This window comes from Pseudoliparis swirei, chromosome 17 (genome assembly GCF_029220125.1).
Source record: "Pseudoliparis swirei isolate HS2019 ecotype Mariana Trench chromosome 17, NWPU_hadal_v1, whole genome shotgun sequence".
NCBI classification, from domain to species: domain Eukaryota; kingdom Metazoa; phylum Chordata; class Actinopteri; order Perciformes; family Liparidae; genus Pseudoliparis; species Pseudoliparis swirei.
In genome coordinates this window covers 13,606,078-13,622,601 of record NC_079404.1, presented here as the reverse complement: position 1 = coordinate 13,622,601, position 16,524 = coordinate 13,606,078, and the positions used below count along the sequence as shown (strand labels likewise).

Here is a 16,524-nt window from a genome sequence, read left to right as displayed (position 1 = left end):
GCTGTTCTCAAGAAAGGGTTCAACCCTCTATGTCTATGGCTTGACTTTATTTTTATTTTTGGGAGAGGGGTGAAACATATTACATTTTTTGGGAGCTTTGCAGTTCCTGATAATATATAAATCATATGTCTTCACCGCACCCCTCCAGCCACATTTCGATTTGTTGGGGGTAATGAAACGCCAAGGTTTTTAAAACATATATGATGAGAGGAATAAGGAAAGCAATATATATGCATTTATACAAAAGTTGTATCATTAACATGAACATGTAAACCAACATCGGACTGTGTGAATTGCGTGTGTAATTATGACCATCATCATCATTATTTTTACCTTAACGTCTACTGATAATTACAGAAATGGACACAGCAACACATGAGTAGTAACTCTGGGTAAGCATTGTGGGTTGTTCTCCCCACTCTCTTCACCTCCCTCTTCATCCACAGTGCCATTCAACAGACACGCATTATTATCTAAGAAAGCATGCAGGAAGCCCACGTTTTATTAAAGGTAAAGGGGTAAATGTCCAATCCCTTACCCGCCAACATGTCAGGACTTGGATATAAATTAGATGGTCAATCATTGGTTACGCTTCTTAGGGTACTCTTCTTCGTCCACTGACGCGCGTAAACACACAAACACGCACACATGCGCACACAAGTTACTCTGCTGACTGACCCATGACCTAAGTGCCTGATCCTGTTCTTTGATTTCATATTATGTTATGAAGCATCTCTGCAATGATCAGTAAATAGGACACTAAAACAATACCTTTTAATGATCATCTCCACGCTGTAGCACACTGTAAAATGTAATAAGTTAACTTTACTTGAAAAAGGTGAGGAAACCGATTGCCTCAAATTTTCTCAGTAAAGTAGCTCAATAATTTTAAGTTCTTAAAACTAAAAATAAATGAATTTCGGCAACTGATGTAATTGGAGTAAACATAAGTTAAGTCAACTCATGATATGTCAGTTCAGACAACTTAAAAGATACGAGTGAAGGTAACTTACAATCTTTAATCATGTAATAAGTTGACTTTACTTGAAAAAGGTGAGGAAACCGATTGCCTCAAAATTTCTAAGTATAGCTCAATAATTTTAAGTTCTTAAAACTAAAAATGAATGAGTTTCGGCAACTGATGTAATTAGAGTAAATGGAAGTTAAGTCAACTCATAATATGTCTGTTCAGACAACTAAATTATACGAGTGAAGGTAACTTAAAAATCTTTAAGTATGTAATAAGTTGTCTTTACTTGAAAAAGGTGAGGAAACCGATTGCCTCAACATTTCTAAGTAAAGTAGCTCAATGATTTTAAGTTCTTAAAGCTAAAAGAAACTAAGTTTAGGCAACTCATGTAATTGCAGTAAACATTAGTATAGTTAACTTAACAATTATTCATTAGGTTAACTTAAAAAAGACAACTTAAAAGATCCAAGTTATATTAAGTAAACAGTACTAATAATAACTAGTTAACTTTACTAGTCAATGAGATCCCATTACTTAGAAATAGTGAGGAAACCGATTGCCTTAAAATGATCAAGTAAGCTGAACTAAAAACTGTAAGTTGTTGAAACAAAAGAAGGAGAAGTTACAATGGAAGACAACGTTTATTTAGAAGAAAAACACATGTTTTAAAACTCAAACAACGTGCTTAAAACGCTGAACATGTTGCCAGATTAGGTTTTGTAACGCAGAAATATGATGAACACAGCGTTTTCGGCATTTGCTAAATTTCACTACAGAAAAACAACAAAAACAGACATTTTCTATAAAAGAGTTCTATTGGAGATAGAAGGGTGAAGTTCTCGGGCCTGACTGCACATCATGAACACAGTCCCTTACGGCATCAGTAGATTTTTTGAGTGATTGTATGTCAGGGTTTTTGGTCCAAGTGAGAAGCACTCTATGAATAAATTCAGAAGGTGTTCCTCACTCGTTGAGGATACTCCAAATTCAGGGGGAAATAAGTCCGAAGAGTAGCCACAGGGCACGGGGAAGATTATCACGGTCACCCATCACGACTGTTCCTCCCAAAACGATGGCAGTAGCTGTAGACTCCAGGTGCAGCGAGTGAGGAGGCCACGATGTCTTCAGCACCGTCAGGGTCCCAATGGAGGTGTGGGACACGTCCAGAAGGTCATCAGAGTCCTAATAACAAGAGCAGCATAAAAAACACAATTACATGTCAAATTTCACATTGCATTTCTATGGTAGAACACACAATGGTTACTTGGATTCTGATATTATTAGATAATCAAGTGAAAGATGCTCAGGAGTGAGTGCGATGATAAATTCATTGATCATGTGATTCACTGAATGATTGCAAAAGCTAATAATAAAGAATATGAATTATCATATTTACAAATGGGGATGATATTTGAATGGAACAACAATAATAGAGCAAATGTAAACAACAGAATGTAGAAGGGCCTGAGAACAGGTTGATGCAGTTGCATCACAACACACCCCGATCAGGACCCTTTGGTGGCATCTGCTGTGTTTCCATGGGGTCAAGTCGAAGCTTCACGCCATCCTAAACTCACACCTTCAATAAAGAAAGACCAAAGTTTAATACGTGGGCAACCAACCATATTCGTGGTAAACATCCACATTTCTTTGTCACTGCTGCTTCTGGGAAATGTGCTCCTACCACAGGAGGCTGAACAGGTACCTACCATCGTCAGCCGTCACACCTGCATCATATTGGCTGCTCCTGAACCTCCTGTGGCAGGAGAGCGAGCATATTGCCCAAAAGCAACAAAGAAATAGCGATAATGTTACAAGTGAAAACCCTTTTTTGGTAACAGGAGATATTAGTAGAACCCCTCTACCATCATGCAGACATGTGAAGGTGTACAGATACCCATTTAGGTGTGATATGATTTGTAATTTTTTATTTTGAAGGCCTTTGGGTTTTGAATGGTGCGACTAGAGAGCTGCAACTGGACCTGACTGGAAAGACGGGAGATCCCACTAAAAGGGCCCCAATCAGGGATAAGTAAATCAAAAAGTAGAAGCACTGATTGGAAGAGAAGTAGCCAATACCAAAAGATTAACAGGCAGAACACATGAGAGAGATGGGCATCCTGTGGTGTGGAATTAAATAATTTTGACTAAAGTCTACTTACAAATTCTTGAAGAAGTCTGCGTTGTCATCTCCAAGGATGACGGGAGAGCCACGGAGGACTGCTGTTCACCTCCCAGTCACATCTGTACTCTAAAAAAACATTTTAAACACACAGAATTCACAAGTGTTAAAGGACAATCATTTGACAGCTCTGCATGCAATGCTGTGACACTACTTTATTAACCACATAAAGAAAAATGACTGTTTGAGAAACTTACCCCAGGTGTGACTTGTTGCAGATATTCAAGTTTCTGTCCGACACTTTCCCCCTCTGGGTTTTGAACTTCTCCAGGAAGCGAGGAGTGTATTTGTCGAGATCTTTGAAGAACTCTGATTGCAACTCAGATTTTTGCTTGATAAGCGACAGAACTCAGCCAGAATCTAACGGAAAGAGAAATAAATTAATATTTAGTCATATTAGACCTACAGTAAACACATTACAACATACTACATCACACTGGGCAGAAAACTAGTGGCTTCTAGATTGAACAGATTTCATCAGCTCCCCTCATCGGCCCTTCATGGTCGTCACAGGAGACACTCTGTGTGAAGACATGGACTCAATCTGGCAACGCTTCCATGTGTTATGCAGTAGTGTGTAGAAGAAAAAGAGCAATACTTACAATTCATTGCCAGGTTTCTGCAAAAGAAACAACAAAAGCAATTATTCAAACTGCAAATAACTCCTCGTCAAGATGTATTTTTACGGCTAAATAGCCATCAGTTTAATGGAAGATTTCACAGACAAATATGATTACAAATGCTTATCCTAGATATAGATAGATAGATAGATTGAAGTCATAAATAGTCTGTAGGGAGGTTGGCAGGGAGCTTAGTTTCAAACTTGCTATTGGTTATCATGGATGTCATTTCCATTAAATATCACAAAATAAGAAATGATGTTCAAGTAAAAAATAAAAAAACGTTGTACCACATTCGCTGTGGCCGAGAAGTTCTCCATCATACGGTTGTGGTTGAATTATTCCTCGTTACTGTAGTGTTATGGAATAAGAGGGTTTTGAGCCCGTTGTATCTCCAAGTATCTTTATTAGCTTAACCATACATAACACCGTGACTGACTGGATTCGGGTAACTCCAAGAGCGGACTGACGACTGTACACGCCCCCCCTCTGATCACACATGCCTTCGTATCACTCCGCATGTCTATAAAGTAGTACCATTACAGTTACATTCAACCTGACATTGCATTCACTCTTAACTCAGTGACAGTAGCGTTGTGTGACTCCCGTAGTGCTGCGTTAATGCACACGAGTGAGACAGCCACGACGATGTCCGCCATTAACATTGTGACTCGTTTGTTTTGACGGTCTAGCTAGCTTACATTAAACGCTTCGTAAAGTTAACATTCAACTACGAATATACATATGAACAATATGGCGAAGATACGACGATGTTTACTCAGGACATGAACGGCAAAACGTTATTGAGACGCTGAAACTTACCTGAAAGTAACTCGCACACCTGCACTGCCTTCTCGCTGCCGCCAATCCGTCTCCGCCAAAGAACGTCTTCAGTGGTCGACTGCGCATGCGTATTCGAGCCGAGTGCACCCGAGTTTCTTCCGAGTCCGCCTCACTCATTTTTTTAAAGTAAAGCTTACTTGAGATAATAAGTTTAATAACTTTACTCACCAAAAAGTGTTCTTTACTAAGTTTCTTAAAGTAAGGTCAACAAAGTAAGCAGAAATGAGTAAAGCTCACTAATTGTTTTAACTAAACTTTACTATTACATTTTACAGTGCAGGATATTGCCTTAACTCTGGGTAAGCATTGTGGGTTGTTCTCCCCACTCTCTTGATCACCTCCCTTAAGTCATAATGTCATAATGCCCAATGTTGAGCTGAGGCAAGAGACACAAAAACATAGTTGTAGTATGTAAATAAAAACAAAATAAGTATTTAGACAATTAAAAATATGGATGTACATACTAATGTACACGCATGCATTTAATATAATTTTAATAATAATAAGCCATAGTGAATTCAACCCAATATCTGGCACTGTGTCCTGTGCAGCTTTACTTCCTGGAAATATTGCTTCGCTTCCAAACAAAAGATCACAGACTTGAGCCCCACATTTCACAAATGATTTTTTTCAAAAAAGTCTAAATGTTTAAAAGAAAGTCGGTAATTTTAATGTTTTTTGAAGTTTATATATGTTTTTCTCATAAGCCCCAGCAATTTTCATTATATATGGAATCAGACAAATCTATCAAAAGTAAAAAATGTTTAAAAAAATCGGATTTTTTTTAATGTTTTGAGTGCTTTATATATGTTTTCCTCATAAGCCCCAGCACATTATCCTGAATCAGACAAAAATACGGGGTCCAAATTGGGATATTTTCAAGTAAAAGTCTGTTTAAAGATCATTTCTTTAATGAAGAAGATTTATATATATTTTTCCTCCTAAGCCCCAGCATCTGATATGCATGCAAACTAATACATTGTTTCACACCTGACAAAGACATACACTCACTGTGCGCGCCGTCGTTGTTGTTTTTCTTAATCCCTAAAGATTACTATATCTCTCATGTCTAATGCGGCTCTGTTACACTGCCTGCATGACGTCATTCATAAATAATGCCCGCTCGTCGTCAGTTAACATAAACACACACACACACCACACACACACACACACAATGATCAAGGGTTATTTTAACGGTGACAATTCTCTCTTGTGAAACTGTGTGTGTGTGTGTGTGTGTGTGTGAGTGTGTGTGTGTGAGAGTGTGTGTGTGTGTGTGTGTGTGATGTGTGTGTGTGTCTCTGTGTGTGTGTGTGTGTATGTGTGTGTAAGAGCACAAGTGTGTTTTTAGTATATTTAGAGCCAGGTAGTGTTGAGTAGATAGTGTTTTTGCGTAAACGCGTGAGCGTAGTATTTTTTGTTTGCTTATTATTTTGATTTCATGTTTGAGTTTTTTAAAATTTAAAATAAAAAAAAGAAATATTTTTGAAAATTGTCAGGAAAATCGAATGGAAGCAACTGCTGTCTGCAGTGAAGGGAACTGTAAGAAAAACACGTCTGCATCAAACAACAGTGAGTGTCTATATGTTCAGCTGTTGTGTGTGTGTTGTGTGTGTGTGTGTGTGTGTGATGTGTGTGTGTTTCTTGTGTGTGTGTGTGTGTGTGTGTGTGTGGTAAATCATGTTTATAATTTTGCATGCATATCATTCATTTTTTAACGGGTAAACATATATAAAACACCCCAACAGATTTTAAATTCAGATTTATTTACAAAACATTATATATAATTACAATTTGGACTTAATAATTTATATGAGATTAATTCAGATTTCAAGATTTTAATCAAGATCCCTGGGTTCCTTGCTGAGGGGATATGTGCTGGGGCTTAAGAAAAAAAAAAATATTGAACTTCTCAATGCAATTATTCTTTAAACATTTGAAATAATTAAATTTAGGATTAATTTGAAAAATCTCGAGATTTTTTGGATTTGTCTGATAATGGATAACATTTTCCAATGGACCAATGATTTGTCCTGTGTATGAAAAGAGTCAATAGCTTATGAATAAAGCTAAATAGGAAAAAAACATATAAACAGAGAAAAATTTATAATTTTTAAATATTTAGGACTTTTACTTTGAAATATCTTTAAACATTTAGATTTAGATTGTGATTGTCTGGATATAAGAAGTCTGGATTGTTGGATTGCACAGAATGGAGTCTGGATTGTCTTAGCTTAAAAATAATATCATAATGAACATGGCTTATGGAAAAACATATATTTAAACATTCAAACATTTTAATTTTTTAAATTATCTCCCAATTTGGACCATTTAATTTGAAAGATTCCCAGGAGTCTGAAGTCTTGTTTGTCACAACACTACTGCAATGCCGGGTGCCGGGAAAAACATATAAAACATATCAAAAATGAACAAAAAACATGAAAATTAAAGAAATTTAAATTTTCTTTAAAACTTTTTAATTTTTTTAAACTTCTGGAATTTGTTTGATTTGTGGATGACAAGATTGATATGGTCAGTCTGATTCACTCACACAATGCTAGTCATCTGGGGGGCTTATGAGGAAAAACATATATAAAAAAAAACAACAAAATTAAAGAAATTTTGATTTTAAACATTTAGGACTTTTTACTGAATATCTTTTTTTTTGACCCTAGATGGATTCTGATTCCCAGATAATGAAGTCAAGATTGTCCTGAACACAGCTGCATCAGTCAATGCTGGGGCACTTAAAAAAAAAACATATAACTTCAACTTCAACGTAAAGTAATGACCGATTTCTTTAAACATTTATTTACTTTTAAATCTCTTCTCCCAACTCTTCCCTTAGTACAGTGAGAAAAAATTTAATGTGAATTTAATATAAATTAAAAAATAAAGAAACGATAAATAAAGATTTGAAGTCAGTTGTTTGTTTGTATATATATGTGTGTGTATTGTCGACATCTCTTTTTGAAAAACGGATGTGTTGTTTCTTCTCTTTCCTTAACAAAACCGAACCGGATGTTGTTGTGTCCCTTCTCTTAACCACTTTATCAAAACGCCCTCGCGCCTGATCGAATGCGGCGTTTACCGTCAACATCAGTCTATAGGTGCAGAGAAATGTAAGTGTCGGCTGAGTTGACCACGGAGATCCGAGTGTCGGCTGAGTTGACCGCAGTTCATTTCATTGGACTAAGATGTGTCTAGTGATAGTTTACACTGGTTTCCAGTTGAAACACATTACAAGGGTGACGTGAGGTACAACACAGTAGTTTGTAGCCTAAGGGCAACACGATGCCACAGAGGGTTGAACAGAACACGCAGAGCGACTTTCTACGTTTTTATTTGCCAACGTCTCATCAGAGACGCACGGTGTCATACACGTGTCGATATTGTGGTATCTTAAACCAAATACGGAAATACAATCCGCCGTTAAAGCCTCCCTCGCACCCGCCTATCGCCTTCAGCCTGCGTCATCATCGTGCGACTGTTTCAGGTCAGACGTAGTCAGTCGTCACTTGCAAAGGGCACGAGCGCATTACGTGAATACTCGAAGTGCCTCCGCTTCAGGGGCTTCAATCCCTCTTTTATTCGGGGTTTGAACGGAAAACAGCGAGGAGCCCGGAGTCCATGGGAACGTTACATTTGAACAACCGGGAGTATACTGAGGAAGTAACGTTAGAGTCAGGGACACGAGAGAAGCTGGAGACGCAGCGGACGTGATTGCATTGGACACACTTTCCACCTGTGTGCCTCTGTTTTTATCTTGTGAGTATCAGTGGACTCTTGTCTCTAAATCTACCTGCTCGTTGTGGCTGGCTACTAACCCTGACCCATTGCATAGCACGACAGTCTGGTTGGGCCATCAATAAATGTGTCTTGATGACGATGATGATGCTATATGTATGTATGTATTCAGCAACATTTCTGCATTTTACCATGCCACTCATTCACGAGTCACATGTGCATTTACAGTATTTTTCGTCAAATTTCCCACACAGCCATGGATGTGGCGGATTGCTGAGCAGGAAGGATGACGTCGGAGGCTGTGGTCTCCACATCTCCTGCCATAAGCAGCAGCAAACCTGCAAAGAGTGACTACTACTTCCTTCGCTCCTTTGTAGCCGGAGGTAAGAGCTGACATCAGTTTAAGGTCTTCGATGATTTACACGAGGTCGGACAAACAGGAGGACACCGCTTCAAGCCTCTGTGGGTCTGCTTTGCTTTGCTTTCTCCTGCTTTGTGACCCATACATTGACACAGCCTCCCCACTGATATTGTTTGTACTGTATGTACTTCATTAGGGTTGCTTCATTAAACCCTCCATAGCTGCCCTAGTGATACCTTTCCTCTACTGACACTGACCTCTGATCTCCCTGTGAAACGTGGCAGACACAGATTAGAATTTCCATTCAAAGAGCAAGAGAGACACCTGACAGAAGAAGAAGAAGAAAACACTTCATCATGACTTCACATAATTAACATCCTTGTAAACATAGCAGCAACAGCAACAACACATGTGCAATAAACATCTAAGAAACATCTAATTGATTGAGTACTGAAACAAATGTAGTAATCTGTAAGATTCATGCAAAACGCAGTTAAGTGAGTTTCTCTGTCGTTGTTTGTGTTTCTTCATCTTTTATGTTGAAACACATGTTGCACTTGAACATCTGAGGTGTTGACTCACACTTGCTGTCTTTTTATCTGACTTAAAAAATTCTGCTGTTGTAACATTAAAAGTTTCAACTAATATTGAATGAATTTGATAAATGAATGTATTATATGTGAGTGTCGACAATTGTGTGTGTGGTAGATATAACATTATTATGTATTAGATATAATATTAGTATATAATACTATTATATAATATTATATCTACTTATAATAATACTACAAATTGTTATTACTATTATAATTTTGTTATGTATATCTTGAAAATCAATACAAATTTGATAACAACAAATGTATTTAACAAATTAACTTAATAACAAATGTTTCTCTGTTATTAATTAGGTGTTGCAGGATGCTGTGCCAAGTCTACCATTGCTCCTCTGGACAGAATCAAGATTCTTCTTCAAGCCCAGAACCCTCATTACAAACATCTAGGTAGAAACATCAGCAGCCTAACATGGAAAGCCGATAAGTGTTTGTTATTGTACATCTGTGCCACGTGAGTGACACTTCTGGTCTTTCTTTGCAGGAGTGTTTGCCACTCTCAAAGCTGTGCCACAGAAAGAAGGCTTCCTTGGCTTGTACAAGGGTAATGGGGCAATGATGGTCAGAATATTTCCATATGGAGCCATCCAGTTCATGGCCTTTGACAAATATAAAAAGGTGCAGTGCGCTATTAATAATAACACTTTCAAATGGCAATGTTATAAATACTGGTTGACAGTAAAACCGATGGCAAAAGTTTTCCAGAGAAATGTGAAGTGCTTTGTTTCAAGTGGTGAAACTGTTGACTTTTATTTCCTTTCTTTACAGCTTCTAAGAAAACAGATTGGGATCTCTGGACACATCCACCGCCTCTTGGCCGGATCTATGGCAGGTAATTTACCTTTGTCAAGAAGAAATGCCCTTTTGGTCCGTGCCAGTTGTACATCATGCACTGTACATTGAGATTGTGCCTTACACGTTTTGTTCCTATTATTATTGTTATTATTATTATCATCATTATAATAACAACAACAATAATAATAATAGTTATTGTTATTATTATTGAGTATTGACATTATTTTTCTCCTCTTGAATCAAAGACTGGTTACATTTGTCACCTCAGTGCAAACTTTCTTAAAATGGTACAAGAACTGCATCACCACAATGCAAGTGAGCTTCGCGCCTTGTTATTCGATCAGAGCGCACGCACTGCTCCGCTCCGTTAAATGCTGTCTGCACGCATTGCGCTGCACAGCGAGTGGCGTTAAGTTGCGGAGCTTTTGAGACCGTCTTCAGCTTTAAATTTTTTTCTTTTCTTTTATTACTACTGTAGATAAATATACCAGTGTCATATTTATGGTATATCGTATGAAGTTATACATTTAGGATTGTGACATGGAACAGACTCATGGAACAGAATCATGGAACAGAATCATGGAACAGACTCATGGAACACAATCATGGAACAGAATCATGGAACAGAATCATGGAACAGACTCATGGAACAGAATCAAAGCTCAGCAGAGTAAAAAAAAAAGGAAGTTGGTTCATGAATGGCTTTAACCATATTATATATAATGAGAATGTAAAGTTGTTATTACTATTATTAGGGCCCGATCACTGAATTATTCAGAGGACTTTTGTTCTTAAAATGTTCGTTATTATTATTTAGATTTGCAGTCAGAACAATCAAAAGACTGTAGTTATAAAAGCTTTGAGGTGTCATCAAGCAACGTTTTCAAGTTTCAAGTTTCAAGTTTTTTATTGTCACATCCCCTTTTATACAAGTATAATCGGTTTGTGAAATTCTTATGTGCAAAACACCCGACAGCAGTAGCAGACTAAAAAAAAGAATAAGAATGAGAATAAACTATACAATATCCACAAAAAAAAAGAAGAAAGTATTAACAATATATATATATAAAACAATGTAATAGAATATACATCATGACAATATATATATATAAAACAATGTAATAAAAAATGTTAAAAAAAGTGAAAGTGGAAAGTCATTCGCATGAAATTAAATACAGCTACAATGTGTGAGTGCTTAATCTCAGTAAATCATGTTGGAGCATAACCATAATCATAGTAAAAAGAAATGTGTTTTCAGGGATGACTGCGGTGATATTCACCTACCCTCTGGATGTGATCCGAGCTAGACTGGCCTTCCAGGTGACAGGAGAGCATCGCTACACTGGAATCGCCAATGCCTTCCACACCATCTACCTTAAGGTAGTGTCCTTGGGTTCAAGCTTCCAATCAAGCAACGCAGTCTTCACAAATATTATAGCCTTTTAATTATTTTTTTAAAATCTAAGTTTTCTTGTTGATATATATCATTTATCTTGTTTTTGTGTGTTTTTTTGTCAAGGAGGGGGGCGTCTCGGGCTTCTATAGGGGACTTATTCCAACTCTTATTGGGATGGCCCCTTATGCAGGTGATTATTGGGATTTTGGAAAGATTGATACCAGCTTTTGGTTGTGATCCAACATCGTTGAGCAGAGGACGTTAGATGTCCTCCATTAGCTTGACTCTTTATCTACCGTCCGCTTTTATCCCCCAGGTTTCTCATTCTTCACCTTCGGCACCCTGAAGAGCCTGGGCTTGAAACATTTCCCGGAGATGCTGGGACGACCGTCCTCAGACAACCCCGATGTCTGCGTTCTGAAAACACACGTTAACCTGCTCTGCGGAGGGATTGCCGGTGCCATCGCTCAGGCAATATCGTAAGTGTTGTCAGCCGGCCGTCAACAAGCTTCAGGCTGACGGAGAGTCTCGAGTCTGCTGTTGACCACACTGATTAGTTGATGTTTGATGTGTCACGTTGTGCCTTTTCTCACTAGGTACCCCTTGGATGTGGCTAGGAGAAGAATGCAGTTAGGATCCATACTTCCTGACTCTGAGAAATGTGTGTAAGTATCTCCAATGTTCCCACACTCCATAATCTGTTCTACTGTGATGTGCTGGCGCACATTGTACCGTCAGTGCACTTCATAAAATATACGTGAGACAAATCCTTTGTAGTTAAATATCTTGGTATCACTGAAGAATATTGTAATGGAAAAAAAACTACAACAAAGAAACACATGGTTGCTTGAGTATTGTGTTCTCATGTGGTCTGATTTGATTTGGGAGTTTTGCAGTAAAGCTTTAATCTTATGTGCAACTCTTTAAAAGATACATGTGATACTCAGTGGTAAGATAGAGATGAAAGCTGCTCATGCAACACAGTGCTGATGAACCTTCCATAAGTATTGGGTTAAGGGCTCCTCTGACGAGAGGATTCATTTAAACTGAAGAAGTCGCTCCAGAGTGTCTAATCGGTGGAGTCTCCTCAGGCTTCTTGTCCTGCACTCTCTGTCATATGGGCTCCTTAATACACAATGTGTGGTCCCTGTCTTTATTCCTTAAAATCACTGTTTGATATCAAGTGTTTTGGACATTAATTGAGGCGTTCCCTTAAAACAGTAGATTCCACGTTTGGTTTAATTATCCGACCTTGATGATGAAGTGCGTGCTTGCAGCGTGAGAGAGAATTCCAGTTGGTCGGTGGTCGGTTTACATGAGATAAAAGCCCCAAACTTTAATGAGCACAATAGCAAGCGTGCTGTAAAGCTTCAGCAACATACCATTCACACCTGTTCAAGTTCACACAATGCCAGTCCAAACACTGCTCATTGGGCTTGTATGATGTGCTTTTCCTTGATACTTAAGAAGTGCACATTCACAAGGTTCAGTCAACACACCTGTTGCCTAGAAGGTCATTTGGCTCCTAGTTTGTTTGTTAACATGGCTGCTCTTCATTGACAGGTCACCAGAGCACAGGCAAACCTAAACAACAAACACATTGACTTATCATGCCTGTCATAATAAGCATTAATAAAGTAAATAATTAAAACAAATTTGCAATGCAAGATGTAATACTTAATTGTCAGCTCAACGAAAGGAATTTGCTTTGGTGAGAAGAAAAAGAAAGAAAAAAGAAAAAAACTCAAGACATAAAATGACCACACACACGACAAAACAACTATAAACGGTAGACTTCTCTGTTGGTCTTCTGTCATTCTAAAGAGTGTTTGGTTTCTTGTCTTGCACTCAACAGATCATTGAGCAAGACCCTGGCGTACGTGTATAACACGTACGGGATCAAGAAGGGATTGTACCGAGGCCTTTCTCTCAACTTCATCCGCTGTATCCCCTCCCAAGCGGTCGCCTTCACCACCTATGAGTTCATGAAGCAGACCCTCCATCTAAACTAGTCTCTGTTATTAAACCTTCCGAGTTGCACCTGGGCCCGTCCGCTCCGAGTCATTATGCAGATCAACCTTAATGCTTCCATCGCAGAGTGATCGGAGGCTCACTCCCGATGTCTTAAAGTCTTTGATGTGGGGATAGCCTTTTCCTTGAGTTCAATGAAGGCACCAGGGAGGTCAATTCACTCTGGAAAAGCAAAGTGGATATCAGGCAGTCGCGGACTCGTTGTCTGTCCTATTTCATTACATCTTACTTCCTCTTTTTGTGTGTATGCCACCTTTTTAAAGAGAAGATTTAACCAAACACACAACATGTGGCCTGAATTTGTGCAACTCCCTCATCCGTGTGTGTGAATCCAGAAGGTCAGCTGCTCGGTTGGTTAGATGTTTTTAGATGTGGTCATTAACGACAACTTACTGATTGTGTAGAAACCCCCTCATGCACATGTGTGTCCTCATACTCTTAGTGGTTTTAAGATGGACTCCAACTTAAAATGATCACATTTGCAGTGTCTTTTTAATCCGTTTCTTTACAAAGAAAGGAAGTCTGAAATGCACCACCATAATGATGCTCGGCTACTGATGGAATGTGGCTGGAGTTTTAAATCTGATGATTAATCATATTTAGTTTCCTCAGAGGTAGCGTGTCTTAATATTTATGGTGTAGGTTTTGGGTGTCATCTCTTTAGAAGAAGTTTGTTTGAGCGTCTTACCTATCGTCCTCTACACAAATCTAAAATTAATATAATTAACCTGCAGTTTGTGTTAAATATGCAGTGGCTGATGTGGCACATGATTTCAATTTCACATTTTAGATCAGTTTAGATCTGGAGCAGTTTTTGTCCGTATTTTCAATTGTTTTTGTTAATTTGTAAGACTATTGTTGCATGTCGATTGATTTAGATACACTGTTTCTCAGCTGTGATCAGAAAGATATTTGGAGTGTACGTTGTTAGTATTTTATCATGATATGACATCTGAAAGGGCATGAAGGGACTCATGAGAGATTTGCACTTCATCAATGTAACTTCTTCATTTATTAATGAATGTAATGGCCTGTTGCCACTGGGTGGCAGCATTGCATATGCATTGCATTATTTACCATCAGAGCTGGACAACATATTCATATACACTTCTTATACATTTATCTACAAAGCAAGTCACCACATAGTGAGGATAATATCTGCAGTGATGTTAAACCAGTTCAGCTGAAACTCCTCATGAGAGCTTCTGGGTGGCATTTTGGAGTTATTGTCCCACAAATGCTCCACGCTAATTACTGAATGAGTGATTCATGTGTTTTATTGGAGTTTCTTCTCAGGGTTTCAGTGGATGCCTTTCCTTTTAGATTGCTGTATATGAACGGGGGAGAACCTTTTTTTATTTGTGTCAAATGAAGCACTTCTTTGGACGATCACAGTTTTCTTATCGTAAAGTATTTTTGTTTCTCTGTTTGTTATATTTGAATAATTGCTGGAGGCCCAAAGAGGTTAATTTACCCAATATTAAAAGAAAAGAAACATGTATAGGAAAGTCCAAATGCTAAAGGAAACAATCCACTAATTGTCCCTTCTAAAAAAAAAACCAATCTGAACAAAACACTTTATTATTTAGCATTACGAGGTGACTTCACATTCATTATTACATTTTTTTTAAACAGCTGCCGCGATTTAGATTACTTACCAAATAGTTCACGGAGAAACCAAAATGTTTCTTGTTGGAAATTGCCCGGCCGTTCCAAACGGCTTGACGCCTTGTGTTTGCGTGAAGGTGCAGTTAAAGCAGCATATAATTCTCCCAAATCACCTTGGAAAGTGCCAGTAAATGAGACTCCTCGATGTAAGTCTTGATTTCCAAGTATCAGGAACAAGAAATGAGCCACAGTGTCCAACACTATCACAACTCTCACCGGTGTTAAGTGGCAGCTACCATTTGGGGAAATGATATAGTATTCAGCAACCTTTCTGCATTTTACCATCCACTCAATCATCCACAGCACGGCTGTGCTTTCCTCCACTGCTCTTTGGATTAAAATATTTGATCTTTGACAGTTAATGCTCGGGTTTTGTCACGTCCACAAAGAGCAGCTCTGTCCCTGCTGCTCACACTACCAGATGATTACGTAATAGGAATATATTTGTATATGTAAATGCAGGTACTACTTAACATGCTATGTTTGATGTGACAAAGAAATATATACTTTTGAGAAATGATATAACAATGATAATGTTTTTATTTTGTTGGTCTGTTTTGTGTTTATCTGTTTACATTTGTTCCAATGCTTCTGTCTTTATTTTGTCTCTGAGTGTGAACATTTAACCCTTGTGTTGCCTTAGGGTCATTTTGACCCGAATCAATATTACACCCTCCCCCCGCCTTTGGGTCATTTTGACCCGATTCAATGTTTCACCCTCCTGTTACCTTTATATTTACTAACATATTTTACCCTTTGGGTTCAATTTGACGCCAGCAATTAAAACCTCCAGAAAATTATTAGAATTAATATTGTTTTCCAAGTTTAAGTGTGAGGCACTTTATGTTTGTTTGTTGACTACCGAAAGAACACCGACATTAAACATTGAATGGGGTCAAAATGACCCTAAGGCAACACAAGGGTTAAAGGATCTTGTCCAATACTGTCGGACCTTTTTTCGATGAGCAGTAGCTGACTCGGATGTGTTTGAATCCTTTTAAAGAGTTTTTGTCATCAAACTTGAAGTTAATTCCATCTCCCACTTTGGGTTGCACACACACAGACCCCTGTTCTTTTTCCAGTTACAGTTTCAGCCGGACCACAGATGCATTTGCATCACTGAAGCTGGAAAACACTACCTGTTGTTGTCCTGTGTCATGTCACAATTTGACTGGTAAATGTGAAGTGTAAAAGATGTGTACATTCACATGTTGCTCTTATTTTCACATCTCCAGTTTAACAGAGTAAAAACCGTGGAATAATCTTTCCTTCTATTGTGTTTTTTAAGAAACGCCCTCCT

General features: G+C 38.1%; 1 protein-coding gene and 1 long non-coding RNA gene across 3 annotated transcripts; one reads left to right on the top strand and one right to left on the bottom strand.

Moving 5' to 3' along the window:
- Positions 1–1,592: 1,592 nt before the first annotated feature.
- On the bottom strand, positions 1,593–3,771 carry LOC130207181 (uncharacterized). Of its 2 annotated transcripts, XR_008834245.1 has the most exons (5): positions 3,755–3,771; positions 3,350–3,512; positions 3,133–3,221; positions 2,471–2,549; positions 1,593–2,152 (listed from the first exon to the last, which is right to left on the bottom strand). It is a non-coding gene; the product is annotated as an uncharacterized LOC130207181 (long non-coding RNA). The 2 variants fall into 2 exon arrangements; XR_008834244.1 differs by lacking the exon at positions 3,755–3,771 and having other exon boundaries at positions 3,350–3,709.
- A 4,356-nt stretch (positions 3,772–8,127) lies between these two features.
- slc25a16 (solute carrier family 25 member 16) lies at positions 8,128–16,488 on the top strand. Its single transcript, XM_056435209.1, has 10 exons — positions 8,128–8,383; positions 8,617–8,745; positions 9,632–9,724; positions 9,819–9,952; positions 10,103–10,166; positions 11,388–11,509; positions 11,649–11,715; positions 11,842–12,004; positions 12,122–12,190; positions 13,381–16,488. The coding sequence occupies exons 2-10, from the start codon at positions 8,649–8,651 to the stop codon at positions 13,535–13,537; spliced, it is 966 nt and encodes a 321-aa protein (XP_056291184.1). The 5' UTR covers positions 8,128–8,383; positions 8,617–8,648; the 3' UTR covers positions 13,538–16,488.
- The last annotated feature ends 36 nt before the right edge of the window (positions 16,489–16,524 follow it).